The following is a 27,914-nucleotide window of genomic DNA, read 5'->3' as shown; positions in this document are numbered from 1 at the left end:
AGTGGGCAAGCTCCCTTAAGTTCAACACGAGGTGCCAGCACATTTGCCCTTAGGCTGTTACAGCCAGAAGCCAGAACTGTTGTGGCTTGACCTTGTTTTCACCCAGACCGTCTTGAAGGTGTTATCTTCAGGCTTCTGTAGCTCATTTGCACTCCCTTGTTGACACTCCACGGGCCAAGACTAGAACAGTAGCGCTGACCAACACATTTCTTCCCTTGCTTTACCTACCTGAGGAAGCACAGTGGGTTCACAAAAACCCAGAGCAGCAAAGTCATGGAGCTGCTCACCACCATCCAGGACAGCCTATGCACATGCTTGGGAACAAAGTCAGTTGCTGGTTATTGAGCACAGAAAGCCCCTGAGCCACAAAGTGCTGGAGGGTATGTTTCCATTCAATGGAACAAGTAAAACCTGTTTGCTCTGTTCTCACATACTTCCTGAGGCAGTCTCTGCTGGCCACTGCCAGAGGCAGGCTGGTGGGTTACAGTAGCCCATGGCTTGGCCTGGCCCACTGCAGCAATGCTCATTGCTCTTCTGGGTGACTGTAAACAGCAGCACATGTGCTGTTGGCATTGTGATTTCCAGCTGTCTGTGTATAAGCACAAGGCAGGATCCAGAGAACTGCTCAACTTCTAGCAAAGAGCTCTTCTGTCATCACTGCCGATTACTCCAGCCCCCATCAACGTCTGGTCAGGAAGAGGATTGTGGCAGGAGAAATCTGTCAGAGGAGGGGAAGTGAGCTTCATTTCCACAACCTTGTGTGCTTTCGCTTTTTGAGGCTTTGTGCCTGTGGCCAGCACCCTGTGGGAGGGGCTGTTCCTCCCAGGCAGGGGTCCTTCCTTGTTCATCTGCTGTGCTCACTGCTGCTGCCTGCAAGGATCTGAGCAGTTGCAACAGACCACCAGTCAGGAAGGCTCATGGTGTTGGAGGGGAAGGGGGTCCTGCAGCCTGAGGGCTTTCTGCCAAATGAAAAGAATGCCTTCCTGTTTTTTGAAGGTTGAGGCAAAGGAACTCAGTTACCTGGGACTGCAGCCAACTCTGGCTGCTCTTTTCTACCATCAGTATCACTGCAGGGATTTGGATGTTCTTTATTAAAGTGAATTAATGTAGGAGAACAGCAAAACCATCTCTTTCAGAGAACTTGGGGTACTCCAATGGAATCTGATTTTGCTTCTACATCTCAGAGGCACGATTGCAAACAAGTTCTTTCTCCATCCAATTACTTTTAGTCTTGGTCTCTATAGAATTTCATGGAGGCTCAAAGAGAAAACATTGAACACAATGGCACCTTCAGAAAAGAAGGGACATGGTGCATCTACAAGTTCATTATTGTGAAACACCAAGAAAGAGGAAGAATTAGCTCTGATGTCCCCTGATGACCAGAGCAAGGTGAGGATAAATATTCTGGAGGTGAGAGGGAGCATTAAGGAAAAAGAACCAACAGCTGTCACAGCTGTGGCATCCACTAGGGTCTCCCTAACGCTGCCTCCCCAAAAGAAGGGTCCCCAAAGGGAAACCAAAGGCACTGGTAGGGCTATACTGGGAATCTCAGTTTTAACTTGGCAAGCAGTCAAATTGAGTGATCTAAGTTACCTCCCCTTCATGTTCTGCTCTTCTTGTGTTACTTCAGGGAACCACAATTTATCCTGTCCTCAGTTCTGTCCTCCATGACAGTAAAGAGTTTGCAAATCCATATGAGTTCAACCCTGAACATTTCTTGAACAAGAATGGCACCTTTAAGAAGAGCGACTTCTTCATGCCCTTCTCAGCAGGTAAAGCACAGGCTTTCTCTTTTTCTCTGTCTGTCAGCCTTCTCCTCTGGTGACTACCCTGCCTTTCCCTGTAACACACACTGCCTCTTCTCAACATGGTCCCACTGGTGCTTCCTTGGGGCTCACTGCTCTCTGGATAACTCTTCCCTGCTGCTCCCATCTCCAGTGGCATGTCCCACCTTGTTCAGGCCTGATGGCTTTCCAAATTTCCTACTAGGAGTTGCCAATGCAATGATGTGAATGGGATCCACTGACACTTTCTAAAATACCTGTCACCTTCCTATACAACCACCAAAGTCATCCTGAACCAACCTGTCTTCCAGTGGTAGCTCCACTTTTTCCCAGCACCTCTACATGCAACCACTCACCTAAAAATAACCTCAACCTTCCACTTTTTCACCTGTGCTTTATGTCCCCTTGCTCTCTCTCATCTTGACTCCTGTGATGTTCTCTCCATGTTTGAGACCTCTCCTACTCCTGTTCTTCCTTCATACACCCATCCTAACTGCCAAGGGTCTTTCTCCCACAAATTCATCTCTTGAAAATGTCCTTAGTAAATCTTGACAGTCATCTCACTGCTGTGGCTGTGGGTAGTAAACAAAGCTGTGCAACACAGCTGCTTAGTACAAACTCTGGTCTACTTAGAAACACCTACTGAGTGCTGTTTTGTGCTTCCACTTTCAGGAAAGCGAATATGCCCTGGAGAGGGCTTGGCACGAATGGAGATATTCTTACTCATAGCCACCATCTTGCAGAACTTTACCTTGAAGTCTGTTGTCGACCCCCAGGAGCTCAGCATAACCCCGACCCTGAGTGGCACAGGCAACGTACCTCCTGCCTACCAGCTCTGTGCTTTCCCCCGCTGAAAAGCACTAAACCACTCTCTACAGCATCCCCAGCCTGGCTATTCCTTTACATCTCCTTTACTGAAACCAACAGCAGGAGCATTGGCCCACCTTGCCCAGGTTCCAGGAAGGCAGTCCAAACATAGATATATGCACAGAGTAGACAGCTTTGAAGCCTCCCAGAACTCCACCCCATCACAGGAGGCTCTGGGTGACATTGTAGCCCCTTGCACTGACATTCTGTCATGGGATCATTGAGCACAGTGGCTGCATCAATCAGCTGCTTTTCTCACAAACACAGATCCCATGGCTGCTCCTGCAGCCCATGTCCCACCAAGACCATGCTTTGCAGATGGATAGCACTCCATGTGTGTACTTTAACAAGCCAATAAAGAAAAATCTATTTATGAGCATTTGAGCTGTTATTTAATTTGGATTGGGGCAGTGCCCACATTTGCTGCTACACTGCAGAGTAGGTCTGCAGTGCCTGTGGCCAGCACCCTGTGGGAGGGGCTGTTCCTCCCAGGCAGGGGTCCTTCCTTGTTCATCCGCTGCGCTCACTGCTGCTGCCTGCAAGGATCTGAGCAGTTGCAACAGACCACCAGTCAGGAAGGCTCATGGTGTTGGAGGGGAAGGGGGTCCTGCAGCCTGAGGGCTTTCTGTCAAATGAAAAGAAAGCCTTCCTGTTTTTTGAAGGTTGAGGCAAAGGAACTCAGTTACCTGGGACTGCAACCAACTCTCTGGCTGCTCTTTTCTACCATCTGTATCACTGCAGGGATTTAGATGTTCTTTATTAAAATGAATTAATGTAGGAGAACAGCAAAACCATCTCTTTCAGAGAATTGGGGTACTCCAATGGAATCTGATTTTGCTTCTACATCTCAGAGGCACGATTGCAAACAAGTTCTTTCTCCATCCAATTACTTTTAGTCTTGGTCTCTATAGAATTTAATGGAGGCTCAAAGAGAAAACGTTGAACACAATGGCAACCAGCAGCATCAGCCCCAGGGTAATACCTGAAAGTGCTATCCCTAGTGACAGAGCCAAGGCTTGCAGTTTTCACATCCCTGGATGCCACCAACTCATTCTCATATATGGCCTGGTCTCCAGTCACCTAGAACAACAGACGGGCACCATCACTGTGGTAAAGTCAAGCTGGATCACTATGAGGCTGGAGAACAGCACTTGGCCTCTGGAAGTCTATAGGGTGTCCATTAAGTAGCCAAAGCCACATCAGGTTGTGCCAGGTCTGACAGCTTCAGTGACAGCTTACCTGAAAAGTGGTGCCACAAGCAGAGAGTGGGAACTGGTACACAACAAATGCATTGTTTTTCACAGTAGGAACACAGCCAGTACTGTGTCCACTGGACAGTTGCACAGAGTCCAGGACAATGGGTGGCAGGGTCACATCTCGAGAAACAGCAATGGAAAACTGGCCATCTGGTGTGCAATGAGCTGTCACTAGAGGAAAAGATAAAATCCATCTTAAGCTCAGGAAAAAGAGGAATGGAAAGGAGACTCAAAACATCACAGCAAAGATGAGGCCAGCAAGTTTTGTGAGTTCTCCTGCCTTTAAGCCCTGAAACAATTGCTAAACACAGCAAGACAAGTGCAACCAGCTCTAACAGCAACATCAATTCTGACCATAAACCCAGGTCTGTTGCAATACACTTGAAAAGGCTGGACACCTCAATAGAACATGGTATTCTTGACAGGCAAAAACATAGCCCTAAGCCACCTGCAGGACTGATAATACACCAACTCTGCTCTGACAGCAAAGTGAGGAATCCTGTTTTGAAGCAACTCAGCAGGAGGGGAGGACAGCTGCTCAGGCTTACCTGTGTTACCAAAGTAGCAAGGATTTACCCTGTCTCTAGGGTCATAGCAGCAGCCTCGCACTTCACAGTTTCCCTGGCTGACAGGCAAGGAGGCACACGGCAGCCGGTCCTGGCTGGGAACGGCCAAACAGACACTACTGCTTGGAGCATCTAGGGCTGGAAAAAACCAGCAGGACCTTGCAGCTAAAGCACAAAAGCAGGGGGACAAAGACAAAGGACTTTGGTGGAAGATGTCCTAGTGACTCTGCATAAAAATGAAGGGAAATTAAAGTCAGGTGAGGGTTAAACACATGACCTGGAGGTGGCATGGAAGCCTGCTCAGAAGGGACATGCATTTCCCTGGAACAGAATCTCCCCTAGAAGCCACGTACAGGAGACTGGACTTGTATGAGATCTGTCAAGATACAGTGTTTTGGATCAACTCTTGGTAGTTAGGAAAATCATTGTACCTAGTCTCTGGCTCAATCCCTGAACTTGCAGGGACCCAAGCAGTCAAAATATGGCTAGAGACACAGTGAACATATTCACCTGCCGATCCTGCAAAGACGCACAAGTTCCCAGCAAGTTGGTGGTTTCTATGTCCAAACCCTTTTCCAGGGAGTTTTCTGCACAGCAGAAAGACTCCTTTCCTAGCCCCCAGACTGACTAGGGACAGCCAGCCAAAAGGAATGGCACTCATCACCCACAAGATACAAGCAACTATCAGAATCTTACCAGGAAGGTCCACAGGGCACCTGAGCAGCGTCTCTTCCTGAAGAACCTTTTGCCCAGCAGCATCTGTTCCTTCAAGCCCAACCAGCAGAAGGTAATGGCCATTCTAGGGGAAAGCCACACCAGTCAGGGCAGCCAGAGCACCAGTAGTCACGGTCCCAGCAGATTCCATAAGGTCACTCACCCATTCAAAGATATAACAGCCAGTGTAAGAAACCAATATTTTCCTGGAGCCATCTGGAATCTCAGATACCAACAGCCCACAGTCAGAGTCATTCTGCAGAGCATTTGCCTTCCCCTCAGTATCTACAGAAAGAGAAGACAGCAGCAGTGGCTTTAACATCCCACATTCCAGAGAGGGTCCACCACAATCCTACCTTTCTGTAGGAAACAGGGACTTAGACAGTATTAGGGTCTAGACCAGGAGGGGTGCATGTGAGAGAATCCAGCAGCCAAGACCACTCCTTCCTCCTCATTCCAGGCATACCTCTGCATTGTGCAAAGATATGGCTAATAATGCCTCTGGACACTGCCCTCACTTACCCCAAGTAGTCAGCACCAATGAAGCATTCCCTTCCCAGCCCAGAGGTAAGGTGAGCTGTAAGCTTTCTTGGCCACAAATCAGCAGGGTGGGATCAGAAAAAACACTACGAGCCCCCATAACCAAAGCTAGGGGACCAAGAAACACCCAGAAAAGCACAGCACCCAATGCAGCCCCAGACTGTCCTACAACACCCATCCTGCTCTCTTGCTAAGGACCATGAAGTAGCTGTTCTTAGCCTAGCCCTTTTAAATTGGGGAGCCAGCTGGGATCAGAAATCCCTGAAGTGTCCAGGTGGGCCCAGCCCAGCAGTTTTTAGCACCTGTCATTGCCCTCACCTGAACCCAACAGAGCCTGCTTGCACCCTTTGAAGGAAACCATAGAGCAAGAGCTGAGCGTATGTCAAGAGATGGGTCTCTATTCATACTGTAGAGCCCCAGCAGGGTCTTCAAATCCTTTTTGTCACTCTCAGTTCTTCCAACAGCCGAGACATGCAGGACATCTGGCTGCTTTTCCCCAGGTGCCCTATTGCTGCTCTAATTGCTCATTACAAGGCATGAGGGCCAGAAACTGAGTGACAGTGCTCTTTTGCTCTTTTATTCTTTTAAAGCTGACACTGCCTCAAATGCCAGACGTAGGGTGCTGACATGAAAGCACAGAAATAGCCCTTCACATGAAATGTGTGGGAAACTATGGAGCTCAGGAGGCTTTGCACACCTAAAAGGTGGTGATTCCCTGTAAACACTCTTGGCTATGGACTTACAGCCCTGTTTGCAGTGTGGTTGTGCAGGGATAAGCTGCAGGACTGGTCTAGGCCTGGCTGGCAGGTGGCAGGACTGTATGCTCTGTTGGATCCCCCCTCCCAAAAACTTACAGGGGGTCCCTTAGATGGGCTTGAAACACACATAAGGGGAGCCTCTGTGATCCCCGAGAAAACTGTGCCCTTCCAGCACCAGTTGCTGCCTGTACCTGCAATGTGTCTCATGTAGAGCCTTCTCCCTAGCCATGCACCAGGCAGCCACACACCTCGTTGTCCATCTTTCCATACAGATGTTTCTGCATTCATGCAATAGAGGGGTGAATGTTTTTACACTGTTGCAGAGGTGATGCACACATTTGTGTTTGTGCATGCCTTTTTGTGCCCTACATTTTGCAGTGGGAGTGCTGGCATAGCCTGAGCCATCCATGTTCTTTTGTACTCTGCTTATTTCTTTGGGAGTCGATCAACACACAGACATCCAAACATGGTGTGTGCGTTAGATGTGTGGGATTTCTAATCTTGACCCCTAATAATGTGCTTCCATTGGTAGCCACTCATGCTTCTGCCCTCACCAGACCCTCCAGCTCCTGGATGTCTGCACAGCACTGTGCAGCAGTCAGCCACTTGTTCTTCCAGCCAGTCCTCACCACAGGAAGGGTGGATAGTAACTGAGTCTGGGGGAGCCATTTCCTCTGCTCTTTCACCTCAGCCCATCTTTGCTCCGCAGGTATCCAGGCTGCCATGATCCCAGCTGGGTGAAGAACATCACTGTGCCTACCCTGCACATTGCTAATTTCATGCACCAGTCAGGATGGCTGTTCCACAAAGTACAAGACCTTCGGAGCTGCTTTGCTTTGTTTGAAAGAAGTTGTTATAGAAAGTGGGAAGCAGCCTGGCTGAGATAAAACAGGCAGGTTTCTCTTCCTCACAAATCTTTTCCTCACCCATTTGATAGTTCTCATGCATTACAATGACCCAGCTGTAAGCACCAGTTTAGACAGCACCCAAGACCACCACAAACAGGACATGGAGAGGATGAAGACAGGAGAAGCAAATGTCTCTGTGGTCCACTAGCCTGAAGCTGATCAATGAGGGTCATGGGAACAAGGGAACTTCACAGACAAGGTGGAAAGTTCATGATTGCTGTTAGCTGGCAGCTACCTCATATAGCAGTGCAAACTCTCATGAACTTTACTTTTATCAGGTGAAAGTCCATAAAGCTACATGAACTTCCATGAACTGCCCTGACATCTGAGCTGATGCAGGAATTTAGGCCAGCAGATAAGCACCCAGTCAAAAGTTGTTGGTAATTCAGTTTCCCCACTAAAATATCTAGTGTGGGTCTTTAAGAAGTAAAATGAGATTTAAAAAGAACAATTAGCAAATTATTGCACCTATGCAAGAGAGAGAGGGTGACTTAAGAACTCATAGGGAAGGAAAGGTACTTGCAAGGGTTGGAGACCTTCACTAGCACCTGAGTGAAAGGGGAAACTCACATTAACACACGGACTTACAGCAAACCCAGCACAGTGCAACTAAGCACTCAGTTCACCAGGTCTCTTGCTAATTCCTGCCAAGTCCTACATCCCCTATTCTTGCAACACCTGATCAGTTGGATCTGTCTGCCTGCAAAAGTGTCACAGTTCAGGAGAGACAGAGGGATAAGGCCAGACTGAGCAAGCTGAGAACAACCTTGAGGGTCCTTTCCCAGACATGCTCTGCTGTTTCTCAGAGCACCTATGGACCTTCCAGGGCAGCAGTTCCTCCTAGTGGAGTCAGACATAACAAAACAAGAACTTATGCATGCCAGCTTCCAGCAGTAGTTTGGGTGAGCTTCTTTGGTCATTACAAGTGCAAGGACTAGTTGCCAGGTTGCACTAACCTATACACAGCCTCTGCTCTGTCACAATTTGGGAAGCCATTCCCCAGAGACCCTCTCAAGTTCTTGATTTCTCTTCTCTGCCTGCTTTTCTCAATTGTTTTCTCCTCTAGAGAAAACTCCTCTCCTTGAAGAGGTCAGAGTCCCAAGGTCTCATCCACTTTTCTTATGTCTTTGTCTACTGTGATGTCTGGAGACCTTTCTGCCCATGCTAGATGGATATTTTACACTTTCCTCTCTTGTGAGGCCAGACACCCCTAGGGAGAGAGACTGAGGCATTTAATTGCTGTGCACTGAGGAGAACATGTCTGTATGTCCTTTGGCAAGTCACATGCAGTGCAAACTCTACCAATGTCAGGAAGATTTCAGGAACAATCAAGGATGGCTCACATCACTGAGAGTTTGTACAATTGATACTGAAGAATTAAAATCCTAAATGGCACTGAAGATGCTCCCGTGAGAGGGAATTACTGTGAGCGCCTCAGTACAAGAATGCACCCTTGGTGTGATCTCTTTAACAATTAACTGTAGGGTAAACAAAACAAGATTTATGAACACATTATAAATTTCTTGGCCTCTGTTGGCCTCTGCAGTTGTTTGAGATAAGGCGTGTCTTCAATGATCAATTAATAGCAATAAAAGTCTTAGTTTCATAACACAGGGCAATGTAACAAATGATTGACTAGTAACATTGACTAACTCAGCCATGTGACCTAAAACCTGCTCTTGAGCTAACACAGCCCTCAGTATATAACTTGAACTCTGGCAGCCAGACTCACCCTCTCCTGAACTGCAGAAACAAATGGAGCTCCTGGGAGCAGCCACTGTTGTCCTTCTGATTTGCATTGCTTGCCTGCTCTCCTTTGCAGCATGGAAAGGGAAGTCTGGAAAGGGGAAGATGCCTCCAGGACCAACTCCCCTTCCCATTCTAGGTAACTTGCTGCATGTGAGACCAAATAATTTGGCCAAAACCCTCCAGAAGGTAAGGCCACTTTCTTTTCCTCTCTTTCTTCTGTGGGTGAGAAACGCGTGGCACCTGCGCATGGGGACAACCTCTGGCTATAGCTTGATGAATTGCAATCCCAGAGGAGCAGCAGAGTCATGGGGATTGCAGCTGCTCCCCCTTGTCGCTGTTGCCCTTGTTGTTCAGGGCTGGATAGCTGGGACTCCTCTCTGTAGCCACATTTATCACGAGAGGACCAAATCTCGATGTTGCTGGTGTGTGAGGCTCACTGCCTGCAGTGGGATGCAGCAGCAAGGAGACTTTTCAGCTCTTCCTTCCTATTTCCTACCTGGTTATGTTCTCTCTTGCATTTTTACAGCTCAGTGAAGAGTATGGATCAGTGTTCACAGTGCACCTGGGCTCTGACCCAGTGGTGGTGCTGCACGGACATGATGTGGTGAAAGAAGCTTTGGTTGATCGTGCGGATGAGTTTGCTGCCAGAGGACACATGCCAATAGGAGAGAGGGCCAACAATGGATTAGGTATGTTTGCTGAGTGACCTCCTTCTGAGAAGGGAAGGGCTGTGAGGGTGTGTTCAGCAGATTAGAGCTGGAATGTACCATGCACGAGGGAGACTGCAGGATGTGGGTGCATCCCACCTGGAGAAGGGAAGGCAAAGTGGGCTGTAGTTCCTGGCTTCCACCACCCAAAGGGGGAGAGGTATCAGAGAAGTGGAGCCAGTTGTTCTCAGAGATGGGCTGGGAAGGGCCAAGGGGCAACAGCCACCAGCTGCAGCAAGGGAAACTGTGAGTGGATAGGAGTGATCAATTATTCACAAGGAGGTTGGGTAGGTAGTGGAGAAGGCCAGAAGCAGACAGTTGGACTACAGAACCTCCAGAGATTGCCTCCAAACCACAGGACTCTGTGACACTACCATGTCAGTGCTCTCCAGGGACAGGATTCTCTGTCACTGTGAGCCACTGTTCATCCCACACCCAGCATGCCCAAGCCAGGTCTTCCCTCTTCCTTCTTCCTCCGCAGGGATTATTTTCAGCAACAACGAGCCGTGGTTACAAGTCCGGCGGTTTGCTCTCACCACTCTGCGGAACTTTGGAATGGGGAAGAGGAGCATCGAAGAGAGGATACAGGAGGAGTCTGACTACTTGCTGGAAGAGATAAACAAAACAAAGGGTATGGTCCATTTTTAATATATCTTCTGTTTGAAAAAAATTTATTGTATTAGGGGAGCTCATGTCTTTAGTAAAGAACTGAAGTTCCTATGGATTTGGTCCATGCATCTGATACCCCTCATTACAAAGGTGTAAATAATTTCATGATCATGTACTGTTCTCTTTGGAGGACCCTTCTGTGTCACTCAGAGACTGTCATCTGATATTTCCACTAACAACCAGAGTTCAGATTACCCACAGTAGCCATAAGTAGATATAGTTTTGTGAGTTTTTTTTATAGTCCGTAACTTTTCTGAAATCACAGGAACACCTTTTGACCCAACCTTCATGCTGAGCTGTTCTGTCTCCAATGTCATATGCTCCATCGTCTTTGGGAAACGATATGATTATAAAGACAAGAAGTTCCTGGCTCTGATGAACAACATGAACAACATCTTTGAGATGATGAACTCCCACTGGGGACAGGTACATTCAGTATCCATTTCACAGTGGCAACATTCTCCCAGAGGAGCAGGAGGTCTCCCTCCCAATGAAGTTCCATTTCAGTCTTCTAATTAGGAGCCCATCAATGCTCTGCTGCACAGAAGGGATTTCATTTGAAAGTAAGAAGCACCCTCACCAATGGAATTGGTTTTGCTAAGTGCAGCTTCCCATTAGTCCTGAACACCCTTCTTCTCCAACTCTAAGGTTCCTACTACTACTAAGCAAGCCCCTACAGCCCTGCCAGACTGACCAGACTCATAGTCCTTCTCTTTGGCTCAGTTGACAGGGTTGTGGCTTTCCTTGGTTTTTTTCTTAATATCAAAGGGTGCGTTAATGGTCATACTAGCAGCCTTCCTATTTCTTTCCTTCTAGCTCTACCAGATGTTCTCAAAGATCATGGATTACTTGCCTGGCCCACACAACAAAATATTTGCAGAATTTGATGCTCTCAAAGCCTTTGTGGCAGAGGAGGTGAAGTTGCACCAAGCCTCCCTAGATCCCAACTCCCCTCAGGATTTCATTGACTGTTTCCTCAGCAAAATGCAGGAGGTAAGGAGACAACATACAGCCCCAGCTCATCCCCAAACACACCTATGCTGAGTCTATTCCCTCTCATAAGTAACACAGACATTGGGATGACCCCTTCCCTGTCAGCTGTGCAATGGGAAGACATATCCCAGATATTGCCTGTGCTAGAGCTTATAGTTCTGGGTGTGCATGCTCCCCAGCCACCACTACCTGCAGCTGCTTGGACAGGGAGAGCTTCATCTGCTCTCACCAAAACACAGGACATTTTCACTCTAGTCTTGCACTTCTTTCACTGGAAAGCAGTTGGTATAGCAAGGGCAAACAAGCACTTGAGTACCATTCGATGGTCAGCTTGAAAGAAGGCTGATCAAGGCAGTTTGAGTTTACTGCTCATGGTAGCATTGCAGTGCCCCAGATGGTGCTGCACTTTAACACAAAAATGCAACAGCTCTAGGTGAAAAGGAAGGCCTGGGATGCCATGAGAAAGGGCCACATTTCTCAGCTCAGCCAGAGAAACAACCCAGTCTTTTCCCTAGGAGAAAGATCGTCCTGATTCCAGTTTCCACCTGAAGAACCTGATAACGAGCACCTTTGACTTGTTTATTGCTGGAACTGAGACAACTAGCACCACCACACGATATGGCCTTCTGCTGCTTCTCAAACATCCAAAGATACAAGGTACCAGTTTGTGATCTCTTCCTTTCTAGCATTTTCCCTGGGCTGGGCACTTGCCTAACACCACATCCTTCTCCCAGCTTTTCCTCTCTCTCTCTCTCTCTCTCTCTCATATTTTACCCAAATGGACAAAGTCCTTACACTGTCATTCCTCGTGGTGGCCAATGGAGGCCCCTCAGCCCCACTGGCATCATCATCATCAGCTACAGTTCCTTCACAGCCTGGCACCTGACTGTGTCCACACCTTTATCTCCCAGTACTCCTGTTTAGCCAAGTCAATAGGAAAACTTTCTTTGCATGGGCAGCAGTGGAACTGTGTTCGAGGAACACCAAAACCACCATCAATGCCCCTGCCATCTGTGATTTGTAAACAGCTTAGGGCAACCTATTTATATAGGTTTGGTTATATTTACCCATTTTATGGTTTGTGCCTCTCATGATAGAGAAAGTTCAAGAAGAGATTGACCAGGTAATAGGACGATCACGAAAACCGTGTGTGGCTGACCGGAACCAGATGCCCTACACAGATGCAGTGGTCCATGAAATCCAGCGCTTCATCTCTCTTATCCCCCTGGCTCTCCCTCACACTGTGACCAAAGACACCTCCTTCAGAGAGTACATCATTCCTAAGGTTAGTGGGCAAGCTCCCTTAAGTTCAACACGAGGTGCCAGCACATTTGCCCTTAGGCTGTTACAGCCAGAAGCCAGAACTGTTGTGGCTTGACCTTGTTTTCACCCAGACCGTCTTGAAGGTTTTATCTTCAGGCTTCTGTAGCTCATTTGCACTCCCTTGTTGACACTCCACGGGCCAAGACTACAACAGTAGCGCTGACCAACACATTTCTTCCCTTGCTTTACCTATCTGAGGAAGCACAGTGGGTTCACAAAAACCCAGAGCAGCAAAGTCATGGAGCTGCTCACCACCATCCAGGACAGCCTATGCACATGCTTGGGAACAAAGTCAGTTGCTGGTTATTGAGCACAGAAAGCCCCTGAGCCACAAAGTGCTGGAGGGTATGTTTCCATTCAATGGAACAAGCAAAACCTGTTTGCTCTGTTCTCACATACTTCCTGAGGCAGTCTCTGCTGGCCACTGCCAGAGGCAGGCTGGTGGGTTACAGCAGCCCATGGCTTGGCCTGGCCCACTGCAGCAATGCTCATTGCTCTTCTGGGTGACTGTAAACAGCAGCACATGTGCTGTTGGCATTGTGATTTCCAGCTGTCTGTGTATAAGCACAAGGTAGGATCCAGAGAACTGCTCAACTTCTAGCAAAGAGCTCTTCTGTCATCACTGCCAATTACTCCAGCCCCCATCAACGTCTGGTCAGGAAGAGGATTGTGGCAGGAGAAATCTGTCAGGGGAGGGGAAGTGAGCTTCATTTCCACAACCTTGTGTGCTTTCGCTTTTTGAGGCTCACAGAAAAGAAGGGACATGGTGCGTCTACAAGTTCATTATTGTGAAACACTAAGAAAGAGGAAGAATTAGCTCTGATGTCCCCTGATAACCAGAGCAAGGCGAGGATAAATGTTCTGGAGGTGAGAGGGAGCATTAAGGAAGAGCAGCCAACAACTGTCACTGCTGTGACATCCACTAGGGTCTCCCCAATGCTGCCTCCCCAAAAGAAGGGTCCCCAAAGGGAAACCAAAGGCACTGGTAGGGCTATACTGGGAATCTCAGTTTTAACTTGGTAAGCAGTCAAATTGAGTGATCTAAGTTACCTCCCCTTCATGTTCTGCTCTTCTTGTGTTACTTCAGGGAACCACAATTTATCCTGTCCTCAGTTCTGTCCTCCATGACAGTAAAGAGTTTGCAAATCCATATGAGTTCAACCCTGAACATTTCTTGAACAAGAATGGCACCTTTAAGAAGAGCAACTTCTTCATGCCCTTCTCAGCAGGTAAAGCACAGGCTTTCTCTTTTTCTCTGTCTGTCAGCCTTCTCCTCTGGCGACTACCCTGCCTTTCCCTGTAACACACACTGCCTCTTCTCAACATGGTCCCACTGGTGCTTCCTTGGGGCTCACTGCTCTCTGGATGACTCTTCCTTGCTGCTCCCATCTCCAGTGGCATGTCCCACCTTGTTCAGGCCTGAAGGCTTCCCAAATTTCCTACTAGGATTTGCCAATGTAATGATGTGAATGGGATCCACTGACACTTTCTAAAATACCTGTCACCTTCCTATACAACCACCAAAGTCATCCTCAACCAACCTTCCTTCAGTGGTAGCTCCGCTTTTTCCCAGCGCCTCTACATGCAACCACTCACCTAAAAATAATCTCAACCTTCCACTTTTTCACCTGTGCTTTATGTCCCCTTGCTCTCTCTCATCTTGACTCCTGTGATGTTCTCTCCGTGTTTGAGACTTCTCCTACTCCTGTTCTTCCTTCATACACCCATCCTAACTGCCAAGGGTCTTTCTCCCACAAATTCTTCTCTTGAAAATGTCCTTAGTAAATCTTGACAGTCATCTCACTGCTGTGGCTGTGGGTAGTAAACAAAGCTGTGCAACACAGCTGCTTAGTACAAACTCTGGTCTACTTAGAAACACCTACTGAGTGCTGTTTTGTGCTTCCACTTTCAGGAAAGCGAATATGCCCTGGAGAGGGCTTGGCACGAATGGAGATATTCTTACTCATAGCCACCATCTTGCAGAACTTTACCTTGAAGTCTGTTGTCGACCCCCAGGAGCTCAGCATAACCCCGACCCTGAGTGGCACAGGCAACGTACCTCCTGCCTACCAGCTCTGTGCTTTCCCCCGCTGAAAAGCACTAAACCACTCTCTACAGCATCCCCAGCCTGGCTATTCCTTTACATCTCCTTTACTGAAACCAACAGCAGGAGCATTGACCCACCTTGCCCAGGTTCCAGGAAGGCAGTCCAAACAGAGATATATGCACAGAGTGGACAGCTTTGAAGCCTCCCAGAACTCCACCCCATTACAGGAGGATCCGGGTGACATTGTAGCCCCTTGCACTGACATTCTGTCATGGGATCATTGAGCACAGTGGCTGCATCAATCAGCTGCTTTTCTCACAAACACAGATCCCATGGCTGCTCCTGCAGCCCATGTCCCACCAAGACTATGCTTTGCAGATGGATAGCGCTGCATGTGTGTATTTAACAAGCCAATAAAGAAAAATCTATTTATGAGTATTTGAGCTGATATTTAATTTGGGTTGGGGCAGTGCCCACATCTGCCGCTACACTGCAGAGTAGGTCTGCAGTGCCTGTGGCCAGCACCCTGTGGGAGGGGCTGTTCCTCCCAGGCAGGGGTCCTTCCTTGTTCATCCGCTGCGCTCACTGCTGCTGCCTGCAAGGATCTGAGCAGTTGCAACAGACCACCAGTCAGGAAGGCTCATGGTGTTAGAGGGGAAGGGGGTCTTGCAGCCTGAGGGCTTTCTGCCAAATGAAAAGAATGCCTTCCTGTTTTTTGAAGGTTGAGGCAAAGGAACTCAGTTACCTGGGACTGCAACCAACTCTCTGGCTGCTCTTTTCTACCATCTGTATCACTGCAGGGATTTAGATGTTCTTTATTAAAATGAATTAATGTAGGAGAACAGCAAAACCATCTCTTTCAGAGAACTTGGGGTACTCCAATGGAATCTGATTTTGCTTCTACATCTCAGAGGCACGATTGCAAACAAGTTCTTTCTCCATCCAATTACTTTTAGTCTTGGTCTCTATAGAATTTAATGGAGGCTCAAAGAGAAAACATTGAACACAATGGCAACCAGCAGCATCAGCCCCAGGGTAATACCTGAAAGTGCTATCCCTAGTGACAGAGCCAAGGCTTGCAGTTTTCACATCCCTGGATGCCACCAACTCATTCTCATATATGGCCTGGTCTCCAGTCACCTAGAACAACAGACGGGCACCATCACTGTGGTAAAGTCAAGCTGGATCACTATGAGGCTGGAGAACAGCACTTGGCCTCTGGAAGTCTATAGGGTGTCCATTAAGTAGCCAAAGCCACGTCAGGTTGTGCCAGGTCTCTCAGCTTCTGCTATTCCAGCCTAGTGACAGCTGCAACTTTTACCTGAAAAGTGGTGCCACAAGCAGAGAGTGGGAACTGGTACACAACAAATGCATTGTTTTTCACAGTAGGAACACAGCCAGTACTGTGTCCACTGGACAGTTGCACAGAGTCCAGGACAATGGGTGGCAGGGTCACATCTCGAGAAATAGCAATGGAAAACTGGCCATCTGGTGTGCAATGAGCTGTCACTAGAGGAAAAGATAAAATCCATCTTAAGCTCAGGAAAAAGAGGAATGGAAAGGAGACTCAAAACATCACAGCAAAGATGAGGCCAGCAAGTTTTGTGAGTTCTCCTGCTTCTAACCCCTGAAACAATTGCTAAACACAGCAAGACAAGTACAACCAGCTCTAACAGCAACATCGATTCTGACCATAAACCCAGGTCTGTTGCAATACACTTGAAAAGGCTGGACACCTCAATAGAACATGGTATTCTTGACAGGCAAAAACATAGCCCTAAGCCACCTGCAGGACTGATAATACACCAACTCTGCTCTGACAGCAAAGTGAGGAATCCTGTTTTGAAGCAACTCAGCAGGAGGGGAGGACAGCTGCTCAGGCTTACCTGTGTTACCAAAGTAGCAAGGATTTACCCTGTCTCTAGGGTCATAGCAGCAGCCTCGCACTTCACAGTTTCCCTGGCTGACAGGCAAGGAGGCACACGGCAGCCGGTCCTGGCTGGGAACGGCCAAACAGACACTACTGCTTGGAGCATCTAGGGCTGGAAAAAAACAGCAGGACTTTGCAGCTAAAGCACAAAAGCAGGGGGACAAAGACAAAGGACTTTGGTGGAAGATGTCCTGGTGACTCTGCATAAAAATGAAGGGAAATTAAAGTCAGGTGAGGGTTAAACACATGGCCTGGAGGTGGCATGGAAGCCTGCTCAGAAGGGACATGCATTTCCCTGGAACAGAATCTCCCCTAGAAGCCACGTACAGGAGACTGGACTTGTATGAGATCTGTCAAGATACAGTGTTTTGGATCAACTCTTGGTAGTTAGGAAAATCATTGTACCTAGTCTTCGGCTCAATCCCTGAACTTGCAGGGACCCAAGCAGTCAAAATATGGCTAGAGACACAGTGAACATATTCACCTGCCGATCCTGCAAAGACGCACAAGTTCCCAGCAAGTTGGTGGTTTCTATGTCCAAACCCTTTTCCAAGGAGTTTTCTGCACAGCAGAAAGTCTCCTTTCCTAGCCCCTAGACTGACCAGGAACAGCCAGCCAAAAGGAATGGCACTCATCACCCACAAGATACAAGCAACTATCAGAATCTTACCAGGAAGGTCCACAGGGCACCTGAGCAGCGTCTCTTCCTGAAGAACCTTTTGCCCAGCAGCATCTGTTCCTTCAAGCCCAACCAGCAGAAGGTAATGGCCATTCTAGGGGAAAGCCACACCAGTCAGGGCAGCCAGAGCACCAGTAGTCACAGTCCCAGCAGAATCCATAAGGTCACTCACCCATTCAAAGATATAACAGCCAATATAAGAAACCAATACTTTCCTGGAGCCATCTGGAATCTCAGATACCAACAGCCCACAGTCAGAGTCATTCTGCAGAGCATTTGCCTTCCCCTCAGTATCTACAGAAAGAGAAGACAGCAGCAGTGGCTTTAACATCCCACATTCCAGAGAGGGTCCACCACAATCCTACCTTTCTGTAGGAAACAGGGACCTAGACAGTATTAGGGTCTGGACCAGGAGGGGTGCATGTGAGAGAATCCAGCAGCCAAGACCATCTAGATCCAGGCACAGTACTTCACCAAAACCCTCAACTACTGGGTCATATAAAGAGCCCCCTGATTATACAAGATGCACTGAAAGCTTTTCAGCAACACTTCCCATCAAAACCCACTCCTTCCTCCTCATTCCAGGCATATCTCTGCATTGTGCAAAGATATGGCTAATAATGCCTCTGGACACTGCCCTCACTTACCCCAAGTAGTCAGCACCAATGAAGCATTCCCTTCCCAGCCCAGAGGTAAGGTGAGCTGTAAGCTTTCTTGGCCACAAATCAGCAGGGTGGGATCAGAAAAAACACTACGAGCCCCCATAACCAAAGCTAGGGGACCAAGAAACACCCAGAAAAGCACAGCACCCAATGCAGCCCCAGACTGTCCTACAACACCCATCCTGCTCTCTTGCTAAGGACCATGAAGCAGCTGTCTTTAGCCTAGCCCTTTTAAATTGGGGAGCCAGCTGGGATCAGAAATCCCTGAAGTGTCCAGGTGGGCCCAGCCCAGCAGTTTTTAGCACCTGTCATTGCCCTCACCTGAACCCAACAGAGCCTGCTTGCACCCTTTGAAGGAAACCATAGAGCAAGAGCTGAGCGTATGTCAAGAGATGGGTCTCTATTCATACTGTAGAGCCCCAGCAGGGTCTTCAAATCCTTTTTGTCACTCTCAGTTCTTCCAACAGCCGAGACATGCAGGACATCTGGCTGCTTTTCCCCAGGTGCCCTATTGCTGCTCTAATTGCTCATTACAAGGCATGAGGGCCAGAAACTGAGTGACAGTGCTCTTTTGCTCTTTTATTCTTTTAAAGCTGACACTGCCTCAAATGCCAGACGTAGGGTGCTGACATGAAAGCACAGAAATAGCCCTTCACATGAAATGTGTGGGAAACTATGGAGCTCAGGAGGCTTTACACACCTAAAAGGTGGTGATTCCCTGTAAACACTCTTGGCTATGGACTTACAGCCCTGTTTGCAGTGTGGTTGTGCAGGGATAAGCTGCAGGACTGGTCTAGGCCTGGCTGGCAGGTGGCAGGACTGTATGCTCTGTTGGATCCCCCCTCCCAAAAACTTACAGGGGGTCCCTTAGATGGGCTTGAAACACACATAAGGGGAGCCTCTGTGATCCCCGAGAAACCTGTGCCCTTCCAGCACCAGTTGCTGCCTGTACCTGCAATGTGTCTCATGTAGAGCCTTCTCCCTAGCCATGCACCAGGCAGCCACACACCTCGTTGTCCATCTTTCCATACAGATGTTTCTGCATTCATGCAATAGAGGGGTGAATGTTTTTACACTGTTGCAGAGGTGATGCACACATTTGTGTTTGTGCATGCCTTTTTGTGCCCTACATTTTGCAGTGGGAGTGCTGGCATAGCCTGAGCCATCCATGTTCTTTTGTACTCTGCTTATTTCTTTGGGAGTCGATCAACACACAGACATCCCAACATGGTGTGTGCGTTAGATGTGTGGGATTTCTAATCTTGACCCTTAATAATGTGCTTCCATTGGCAGCCACTCATGCTTCTGCCCTCATCAGACCCTCCAGCTCCTGGATGTCTGCACAGCACTGTGCAGCAGTCAGCCACTTGTCCTTCCAGCCAGTCCTCACCACAGGAAGGGTGGATAGTAACTGAGTCTGGGGGAGCCATTTCCTCTGCTCTTTCACCTCAGCCCATCTTTGCTCCACAGGTATCCAGGCTGCCATGATCCCAGCTGGGTGAAGAACATCACTGTGCCTACCCTGCACATTGCTAATTTCATGCACCAGTCAGGATGGCTCTTCCACAAAGTACTGGACCTTTTGAGCTGCTCTGCACAGCAGGAACCCAAGCAAATGGATCTCAATGGGCTGTGGTTTGAGCAGCACACATGAACCAAGTGTGCTCACCACAGTTCCTGCCTGGGCACTGGCTCTGGGCAGAGACGTTGGGGAGGCACCCAGGGAAAACATTTGGACTTTGGCAGGTAGGGAGGCTTCATCTTTGTAGAAGCTGAGTCTTTTGCTTGCTCAGATTGCACTGCCACTGCTTGACTGCTGAATGCTTCATTTGACTGCATTACCTGCTGATAATTAGGTAAAAGATAACAAACAAAGTACTTTGGAGCTAGAGGGAGGTAGCTTTAGTTACACTTTAACCCATTAATATTTTGTTTATGCTGACAGGAAAAATATCTACATGGAGATAAAGAATAATTCTACATGAAACAACCCTGAGAGTGCTGTAGATCCACCAAGCAATACCTGTGCTGAGAACAGTTTCAGGTAATTGCCCTTTCCTAATACCTACACGCACACTGGACAGGGATGAGAGGCACTTGAAATGAGCCTGAAATTCATGGAAGTGAAATGCTTTGTTTGAAAGAAGTTGTTATAGAAAGTGGGAAGCAGCCTGGCTGAGATAAAACAGGCAGGTTTCTCTTCCTCACAGACCTTTTCCTCACCCATTTGATAGTTCTCATGCATTACAATGACCCAGCTGTAAGCACCAGTTTAGACAGCACCCAAGACCACCACAAACAGGACATGGAGAGGATGAGGACAGGAGAAGCAAATGTCTCTGTGGTCCACTAGCCTGAAGCTGATCAATGAGGGTCATGGGAACAAGGGAACTTCACAGACAAGGTGGAAAGTTCATGATTGCTGTTAGCTGGCAGCTACCTCATATAGCAGTGCAAACTCTCATGAACTTTACTTTTATCAGGTGAAAGTCCATAAAGCTACATGAACTTCCATGAACTGCCCTGACATCTGAGCTGATGCAGGAATTTAGGCCAGCAGATAAGCACCCAGCCAAAAGTTGTTGGTAATTCAGTTTTCCCACTAAAATATCTAGTGTGGGTCTTTAAGAAGTAAAATGAGATTTAAAAAGAACAATTAGCAAATTATTGCACCTATGCAAGAGAGAGAGGGTGACTTAAGAACTCATAGGGAAGGAAAGGTACTTGCAAGGGTTGGAGACCTTCACTAGCACCTCTGAGTGAAAGGGGAAACTCACATTAACACACGGACTTACAGCAAACCCAGCACAGTCCAACTAAGCACTCAGTTCACCCAGGCCTCTTGCTAATTCCTGCCAAGTCCTACATCCCCTATTCTTGCAACACCTGATCAGTTGGATCTGTCTGCCTGCAAAAGTGTCACAGTTCAGGAGAGACAGAGGGATAAGGCCAGACTGAGCAAGCTGAGAACAACCTTGAGGGTCCTTTCCCAGACATGCTCTGCTGTTTCTCAGAGCACCTATGGACCTTCCAGGGCAGCAGTTCCTCCTAGTGGAGTCAGACATAACAAAACAAGAACTTGTGCATGCCAGCTTCCAGCAGTAGTTTGGGTGAGCTTCTTTGGTCATTACAAGTGCAAGGACTAGTTGCCAGGTTGCACTAACCTATACACAGCCTCTGCTCTGTCACAATTTGGGAAGCCATTCCCCAGAGACCCTCTCAAGGTCTTGATTTCTCTTCTCTGCCTGCTTTTCTCAATTGTTTTCTCCTCTAGAGAAAACTCCTCTCCTTGAAGAGGTCAGAGTCCCAAGGTCTCATCCACTTTTCTTATGTCTTTGTCTACTGTGATGTCTGGAGACCTTTCTGCCCATGCTAGATGGATATTTTACACTTTCCTCTCTTGTGAGGCCAGACACCCCTAGGGAGAGAGACTGAGGCATTTAATTGCTGTGCACTGAGGAGAACATGTCTGTATGTCCTTTGGCAAGTCACATGCAGTGCAAACTCTACCAATGTCAGGAAGATTTCAGGAACAATCAAGGATGGCTCACATCACTGAGAGTTTGTACAATTGATACTGAAGAATTAAAATCCTAAATGGCACTGAAGATGCTCCCGTGAGAGGGAATTACTGTGAGCGCCTCAGTACAAGAATGCACCCTTGGTGTGATCTCTTTAACAATTAACTGTAGGGTAAACAAAACAAGATTTATGAACACATTATAAATTTCTTGGCCTCTGTTAGCCTCTGCAGTTGTTTGAGATAAGGCGTGTCTTCAATGACCAATTAATAGCAATAAAAGTCTTAGTTTCATAACACAGGGCAATGTAACAAATGATTGACTAGTAACACTGACTAACACAGCCCTCAGTATATAACTCGAACTCTGGCAGCCAGACTCACCCTCTCCTGAACTGCAGAAACAAATGGAGCTCCTGGGAGCAGCCACTGTTGTCCTTCTGATTTGCATTGCTTGCCTGCTCTCCTTTGCAGCATGGAAAGGGAAGTCTGGAAAGGGGAAGATGCCTCCAGGACCAACTCCCCTTCCCATTCTAGGTAACTTGCTGCATGTGAAACCAAATAACTTGGCCAAAACCCTCGAGAAGGTAAGGCCACTTTCTTTTCCTCTCTTTCTTCTGTGGATGAGAAACGTGTGGCACCTGTGCATGGGGACAACCTCTGGCTATAGCTTGATGAATTGCAATCCCAGAGGAGCAGCAGAGTCATGGGGATTGCAGCTGCTCCCCCTTGTTGCTGTTGCCCTTGTTGTTCAGGGCTGGATAGCTGGGACTCCTCTCTGTAGCCACATTTATCACGAGAGGACCAAATCTCGATGTTGCTGGTGTGTGAGGCTCACTGCCTGCAGTGGGATGCAGCAGCAAGGAGACTTTTCAGCTCTTCCTTCCTATTTGCTACCTGGTTGTGTTCTCTCTTGCATTTTTACAGCTCAGTGAAGAGTATGGACCAGTGTTCACAGTGCACCTGGGCTCTGACCCAGTGGTGGTGCTGCATGGACATGATGTGGTGAAAGAAGCTCTGGTTGATCGTGCGGATGAGTTTGCTGCCAGAGGACACATGCCAATAGGAGAGAGGGCCAACAATGGATTAGGTATGTTTGCTGAGTGACCTCCTTCTGAGAAGGGAAGGGCTGTGAGGGTGTGTTCAGCAGATTAGAGCTGGAATGTACCATGCACGAGGGAGACTGCAGGATGTGGGTGCATCCCACCTGGAGAAGGGAAGGCAAAGTGGGCTGTAGTTCCTGGCTTCCACCACCCAAAGGGGGAGAGGTATCAGAGAAGTGGAGCCAGTTGTTCTCAGAGATGGGCTGGGAAGGGCCAAGGGGCAACAGCCACCAGCTGCAGCAAGGGAAACTGTGAGTGGATAGGAGTGATCAATTATTCACAAGGAGGTTGGGTACGTAGTGGAGAAGGCAGGAAGCAGACAGTTGGACTACAGAACCTCCAGAGATTGCCTCCAAACCACAGGACTCTGTGACACTACCATGTCAGTGCTCTCCAGGGACAGGATTCTCTGTCACTGTGAGCCACTGTTCATCCCACACCCAGCATGCCCAAGCCAGGTCTTCCCTCTTCCTTCTTCCTCTGCAGGGATTGTTTTCAGCAACAACGAGCCGTGGTTACAAGTCCGGCGGTTTGCTCTCACCACTCTGCGGAACTTTGGAATGGGGAAGAGGAGCATCGAAGAGAGGATACAGGAGGAGTCTGACTACTTGCTGGAAGAGATAAACAAAACAAAGGGTATGGTCCATTTTTAATATATCTTCTGTTTGAAAAAAATTTATTGTATTAGGGGAGCTCATGTCTTTAGCAAAGAACTGAAGTTCCAATGGATTTGGTCCACACATCAGATACCCCTCATTACAAAGGTGTAAATAATTTCATGATCATGTACTGTTCTCTTTGGAGGACCCTTCTGTGTCACTCAGAGACTGTCATCTGATATTTCCACTAACAACCAGAGTTCAGATTACCCACAGTAGCCATAAGTAGATATAGTTTTGTGAGTTTTTTTTATAGTCCGTAACTTTTCTGAAATCACAGGAACACCTTTTGACCCAACCTTCATGCTGAGCTGTTCTGTCTCCAATGTCATATGCTCCATCGTCTTTGGGAAACGATATGATTATAAAGACAAGAAGTTCCTGGCTCTGATGAACAACATGAACAACATCTTTGAGATTACGAACTCCCACTGGGGACAGGTACATTCAGTATCCATTTCACAGTGGTAACATTCTCCCAGAGGAGCAGGAGGTCTCCCTCCCAATGAAGTTCCATTTCAGTCTTCTAATTAGGAGCCCATCAATGCTCTGCTGCACAGAAGGGATTTCATTTGAGAGCAAGAAGCACCCTCACCAATGGAATTAGTTTTGCTAAGTGCAGCTTCCCATTAGTCCTGAACACCCTTCTTCTCCAACTCTAAGGTTCCTACTACTACTAAGCAAGCCCCTACAGCCCTGCCAGACTGACCAGACTCATAGTCCTTCTGCTTGGCTCAGTTGACAGGGTTGTGGCTTTCCTTGGTTTTTTTCTTATTATCAAAGGGTGCGTTAATGGTCATACTAGCAACCTTCTGTTTCTTTCTTTCTAGCTCTACCAGATGTTCTCAAAGATCATGGATTACTTGCCTGGCCCACACAACAAAATATTTGCAGAATTTGATGCTCTCAAAGCCTTTGTGGCAGAGGAGGTGAAGTTGCACCAAGCCTCCCTAGATCCCAGCTCCCCTCAGGATTTCATTGACTGTTTCCTCAGCAAAATGCAGGAGGTAAGGAGACAACATACAGCCCCAGCTCATCCCCAAACACAACTATGCTGAGTCTATTCCCTCTCATAAGTAACACAGACATTGGGATGACCCCTTCCCTGTCAGTTGTGCAATGGGAAGACATATCCCAGATATTGCCTGTGCTAGAGCTTATAGTTCTGGGTGTGCATGCTCCCCAGCCACCACTACCTGCAGCTGCTTGGACAGGGAGAGCTTCATCTGCTCTCACCAAAACACAGGATATTTTCACTCTAGTCTTGCACTTCTTTCACTGGAAAGCAGTTGGTATAGCAAGGGCAAACAAGCACTTGAGTACCATTCGATGGTCAGCTTGAAAGAAGGTTGATCAAGGCAGTTTGAGTTTACTGCTCATGGTAGCATTGCAGTGCCCCAGATGGTGCTGCACTTTAACACAAAAATGCAACAGCTCTAGGTGAAAAGGAAGGCCTGGGATGCCATGAGAAAGGGCCACATTTCTCAGCTCAGCCAGAGAAACAACCCAGTCTTTTCCCTAGGAGAAAGGTCGTCCTGATTCCAGTTTCCACCTGAAGAACCTGATAACGAGCACCTTTGACTTGTTTATTGCTGGAACTGAGACAACTAGCACCACCATACGATATGGGCTTCTGCTGCTTCTCAAATATCCAAAGATACAAGGTACCAGTTTGTGATCTCTTCCTTTCTAGCATTTTCCCTGGGCTGGGCACATGCCTAACACCACATCCTTCTCCCAACTTTTCCTCTCTCTCTCTCTCTCTCATATTTTACCCAAATGGACAAAGTCCTTACACTGTCATTCCTCGTGGTGGCCAATGGAGGCCCCTCAGCCCCACTGGCATCATCATCAGCTACAGTTCCTTCACAGCCTGGCACCTGACTGTGTCCAAACCTTTATCTCCCAGTACTCCTGTTTAGCCAAGTCAATAGGAAAACTTTCTTTGCATGGGCAGCAGTGGAACTGTGTTCGAGGAACACCAAAACCACCATCAATGCCCCTGCCATCTGTGATTTGTAAACAGCTTAGGGCAACCTATTTATGTAGGTTTGGTTATATTTACCCATTTTATGGTTTGTGCCTCTCATGATAGAGAAAGTTCAAGAAGAGATTGACCAGGTAATAGGACGATCACGAAAACCGTGTGTGGCTGACCGGACCCGGATGCCCTACACAGATGCAGTGGTCCATGAAATCCAGCGCTTCATCTCTCTTCTCCCCCTGGCTCTCCCTCACACTGTGAGCAAAGACACCTCCTTCAGAGAGTACATCATTCCTAAGGTTAGTGGGCAAGCTCCCTTAAGTTCAACACGAGGTGCCAGCACATGATCTAAGTTACCTCCCCTTCATGTTCTGCTCTTCTTGTGTTACTTCAGGGAACCACAATTTATCCTGTCCTCAGTTCTGTCCTCCATGACAGTAAAGAGTTTGCAAATCCATATGAGTTCAACCCTGAACATTTCTTGAACAAGAATGGCACCTTTAAGAAGAGCAACTTCTTCATGCCCTTCTCAGCAGGTAAAGCACAGGCTTTCTCTTTTTCTCTGTCTGTCAGCCTTCTCCTCTGGTGACTACCCTGCCTTTCCCTGTAACACACACTGCCTCTTCTCAACATGGTCTCACTGGTGCTTCCTTGGGGCTCACTGCTCTCTGGATGACTCTTCCCTGCTGCTCCCATCTCCAGTGGCATGTCCCACCTTGTTCAGGCCTGATGGCTTCCCAAATTTCCTACTAGGAGTTGCCAATGTAATGATGTGAATGGGATCCACTGACACTTTCTAAAATACCTGTCACCTTCCTATACAACCACCAAAGTCATCCTGAACCAACCTTCTTTCAGTGGTAGCTCCGCTTTTTCCCAGCACCTCTACATGCAACCACTCACCTAAAAATAACCTCAACCTTCCACTTTTTCACCTGTGCTTTATGTCCCCTTGCTCTCTCTCATCTTGACTCCTGTGATGTTCTCTCCGTGTTTGAGACTTCTCCTACTCCTGTTCTTCCTTCATACACCCATCCTAACTGCCAAGGGTCTTTCTCCCACAAATTCTTCTCTTGAAAATGTCCTTAGTAAATCTTGACAGTCATCTCACTGCTGTGGCTGTGGGTAGTAAACAAAGCTGTGCAACACAGCTGCTTAGTACAAACTCTGGTCTACTTAGAAACACCTACTGAGTGCTGTTTTGTGCTTCCACTTTCAGGAAAGCGAATATGCCCTGGAGAGGGCTTGGCACGAATGGAGATATTCTTATTCATAGCCACCATCTTGCAGAACTTTACCTTGAAGTCTGTTGTCGACCCCCAGGAGCTCAGCATAACCCCGACACTGAGTGGGGCAAGCAACATACCTCCTGCCTACCAGCTCTGTGCTCTCCCCCGCTGAAAAGCACTAAACCACTCTCTACAGCATCCCCAGCCTGGCTTTTCCTTTACATCTCCTTTACTGAAACCAACAGCAGGAGCATTGGCCCACCTTGCCCAAGTTCCAGGGAAGCAGTCCAAACATAGATATATGCACAGAGTAGACAGCTTTGAAGCCTCCCAGAACTCCACCCCATTACAGGAGGATCTGGGTGACATTGTAGCCCCTTGCACTGACATTCTGTCATGGGATCATTGAGCACAGTGGCTGCATCAATCAGCTGCTTTTCTCACAAACACAGATCCCATGGCTGCTCCTGCAGCCCATGTCCCACCAAGACCATGCTTTGCAGATGGATAGCACTCCATGTGTGTACTTTAACAAGCCAATAAAGAAAAATCTATTTATGAGCATTTGAGCTGATATTTAATTTGGGTTGGGGCAGTGCCCACATTTGCCGCTACACTGCAGAGTAGGTCTGCAGTGCCTGTGGCCAGCACCCTGTGGGAGGGGCTGTTCCTCCCAGGCAGGGGTCCTTCCTTGTTCATCCGCTGCGCTCACTGCTGCTGCCTGCAAGGATCTGAGCAGTTGCAACAGACCACCAGTCAGGAAGGCTCATGGTGTTGGAGGGGAAGGGGGTCCTGCAGCCTGAGGGCTTTCTGCCAAATGAAAAGAATGCCTTCCTGTTTTTTGAAGGTTGAGGCAAAGAACTCAGTTACCTGGGACTGCAACCAACTCTCTGGCTGCTCTTTTCTACCATCAGTATCACTGCAGGGATTTGGATGTTCTTTAATAAAATGAATTAATGTAGGAGAACAGCAAAACCATCTCTTTCAGAGAACTTGGGGTACTCCAATGGAATCTGATTTTGCTTCTACATCTCAGAGGCACGATTGCAAACAAGTTCTTTCTCCATCCAATTACTTTTAGTCTCTATAGAATTTCATGTAGGCACAAAAAGAAAACTCTCTTGTTCATAAACTGCAACTGTGTGACCCCTGGTGTCCAGGAAAAGGGTTGTGTCTTGTTGTTATTTCTGGTTGTTATTTCTGGCCCCAGATACAATTTTGTGCTTTTCTTTCAGTTAGAGACTGGATGGTTTTCATAAAAATATTC

General features: G+C 47.8%; 4 protein-coding genes across 11 annotated transcripts in view; 1 reads left to right on the top strand and 3 right to left on the bottom strand.

Moving 5' to 3' along the window:
• Positions 1–19,421, bottom strand: part of LOC127476787 (zona pellucida sperm-binding protein 4-like) — a 32,381-nt gene extending 12,960 nt beyond the window's left edge. Inside the window, exon 1 of the mRNA XM_051800145.1 lies at positions 17,877–19,421. The gene's annotated coding sequence lies outside the window, so the exon portion shown is untranslated. The remainder of the gene's footprint in view (positions 1–17,876) is intronic.
• The window catches only part of LOC127476789 (cytochrome P450 2C19), a 30,890-nt gene extending 3,679 nt beyond the window's left edge, over positions 1–27,211 (top strand). Inside the window, exons 1-9 of one of the 8 annotated variants that reach the window (XM_051800153.1) lie at positions 9,099–9,328; positions 22,600–22,762; positions 23,262–23,411; positions 23,715–23,875; positions 24,265–24,441; positions 24,957–25,098; positions 25,530–25,717; positions 25,813–25,954; positions 26,638–27,211. In XM_051800153.1, the coding sequence (XP_051656113.1) occupies positions 9,149–9,328; positions 22,600–22,762; positions 23,262–23,411; positions 23,715–23,875; positions 24,265–24,441; positions 24,957–25,098; positions 25,530–25,717; positions 25,813–25,954; positions 26,638–26,819 (1,485 nt within the window). In that variant the 5' untranslated portion in view covers positions 9,099–9,148 and the 3' untranslated portion in view covers positions 26,820–27,211. Of the gene's footprint in view, positions 1–1,630; positions 1,773–2,456; positions 3,029–9,098; positions 9,329–9,668; positions 9,832–10,330; positions 10,481–10,783; positions 10,945–11,334; positions 11,512–12,026; positions 12,169–12,608; positions 12,797–13,921; positions 14,064–14,746; positions 15,314–22,033; positions 22,260–22,599; positions 22,763–23,261; positions 23,412–23,714; positions 23,876–24,264; positions 24,442–24,956; positions 25,099–25,529; positions 25,718–25,812; positions 25,955–26,637 lie in introns of those variants that run through there. The other 7 variants (XM_051800151.1, XM_051800150.1, XM_051800149.1 and 4 more) reach the window with 7 other exon arrangements.
• LOC127476808 (zona pellucida sperm-binding protein 4-like) lies at positions 2–17,906 on the bottom strand. The gene is made up of 5 exons (XM_051800181.1): positions 17,663–17,906; positions 17,482–17,584; positions 16,768–16,923; positions 15,627–16,390; positions 2–1,020 (listed from the first exon to the last, which is right to left on the bottom strand). Exons 1-4 carry the CDS (start codon positions 17,819–17,821, stop codon positions 16,170–16,172), a joined length of 639 nt encoding a protein of 212 aa, XP_051656141.1. The 5' UTR covers positions 17,822–17,906; the 3' UTR covers positions 2–1,020; positions 15,627–16,169.
• Positions 3,175–5,905, bottom strand: LOC127477030 (zona pellucida sperm-binding protein 4-like). Its single transcript, XM_051800708.1, has 7 exons — positions 5,710–5,905; positions 5,351–5,472; positions 5,170–5,272; positions 4,456–4,611; positions 3,891–4,078; positions 3,634–3,731; positions 3,175–3,187 (listed from the first exon to the last, which is right to left on the bottom strand). Exons 1-7 carry the CDS (start codon positions 5,903–5,905, stop codon positions 3,175–3,177), a joined length of 876 nt encoding a protein of 291 aa, XP_051656668.1.
• Positions 27,212–27,914: the final 703 nt, after the last annotated feature.

This window comes from Manacus candei, unplaced genomic scaffold, assembly GCF_025592945.1.
Source record: "Manacus candei isolate 608988 ecotype Guabito, Panama unplaced genomic scaffold, ASM2559294v1 h1tg000050l, whole genome shotgun sequence".
Lineage (NCBI taxonomy): Eukaryota > Metazoa > Chordata > Aves > Passeriformes > Pipridae > Manacus > Manacus candei.
The sequence above is the reverse complement of the archived record's forward strand: the minus strand, read 5'-3'. Positions and strand labels throughout refer to the sequence as shown.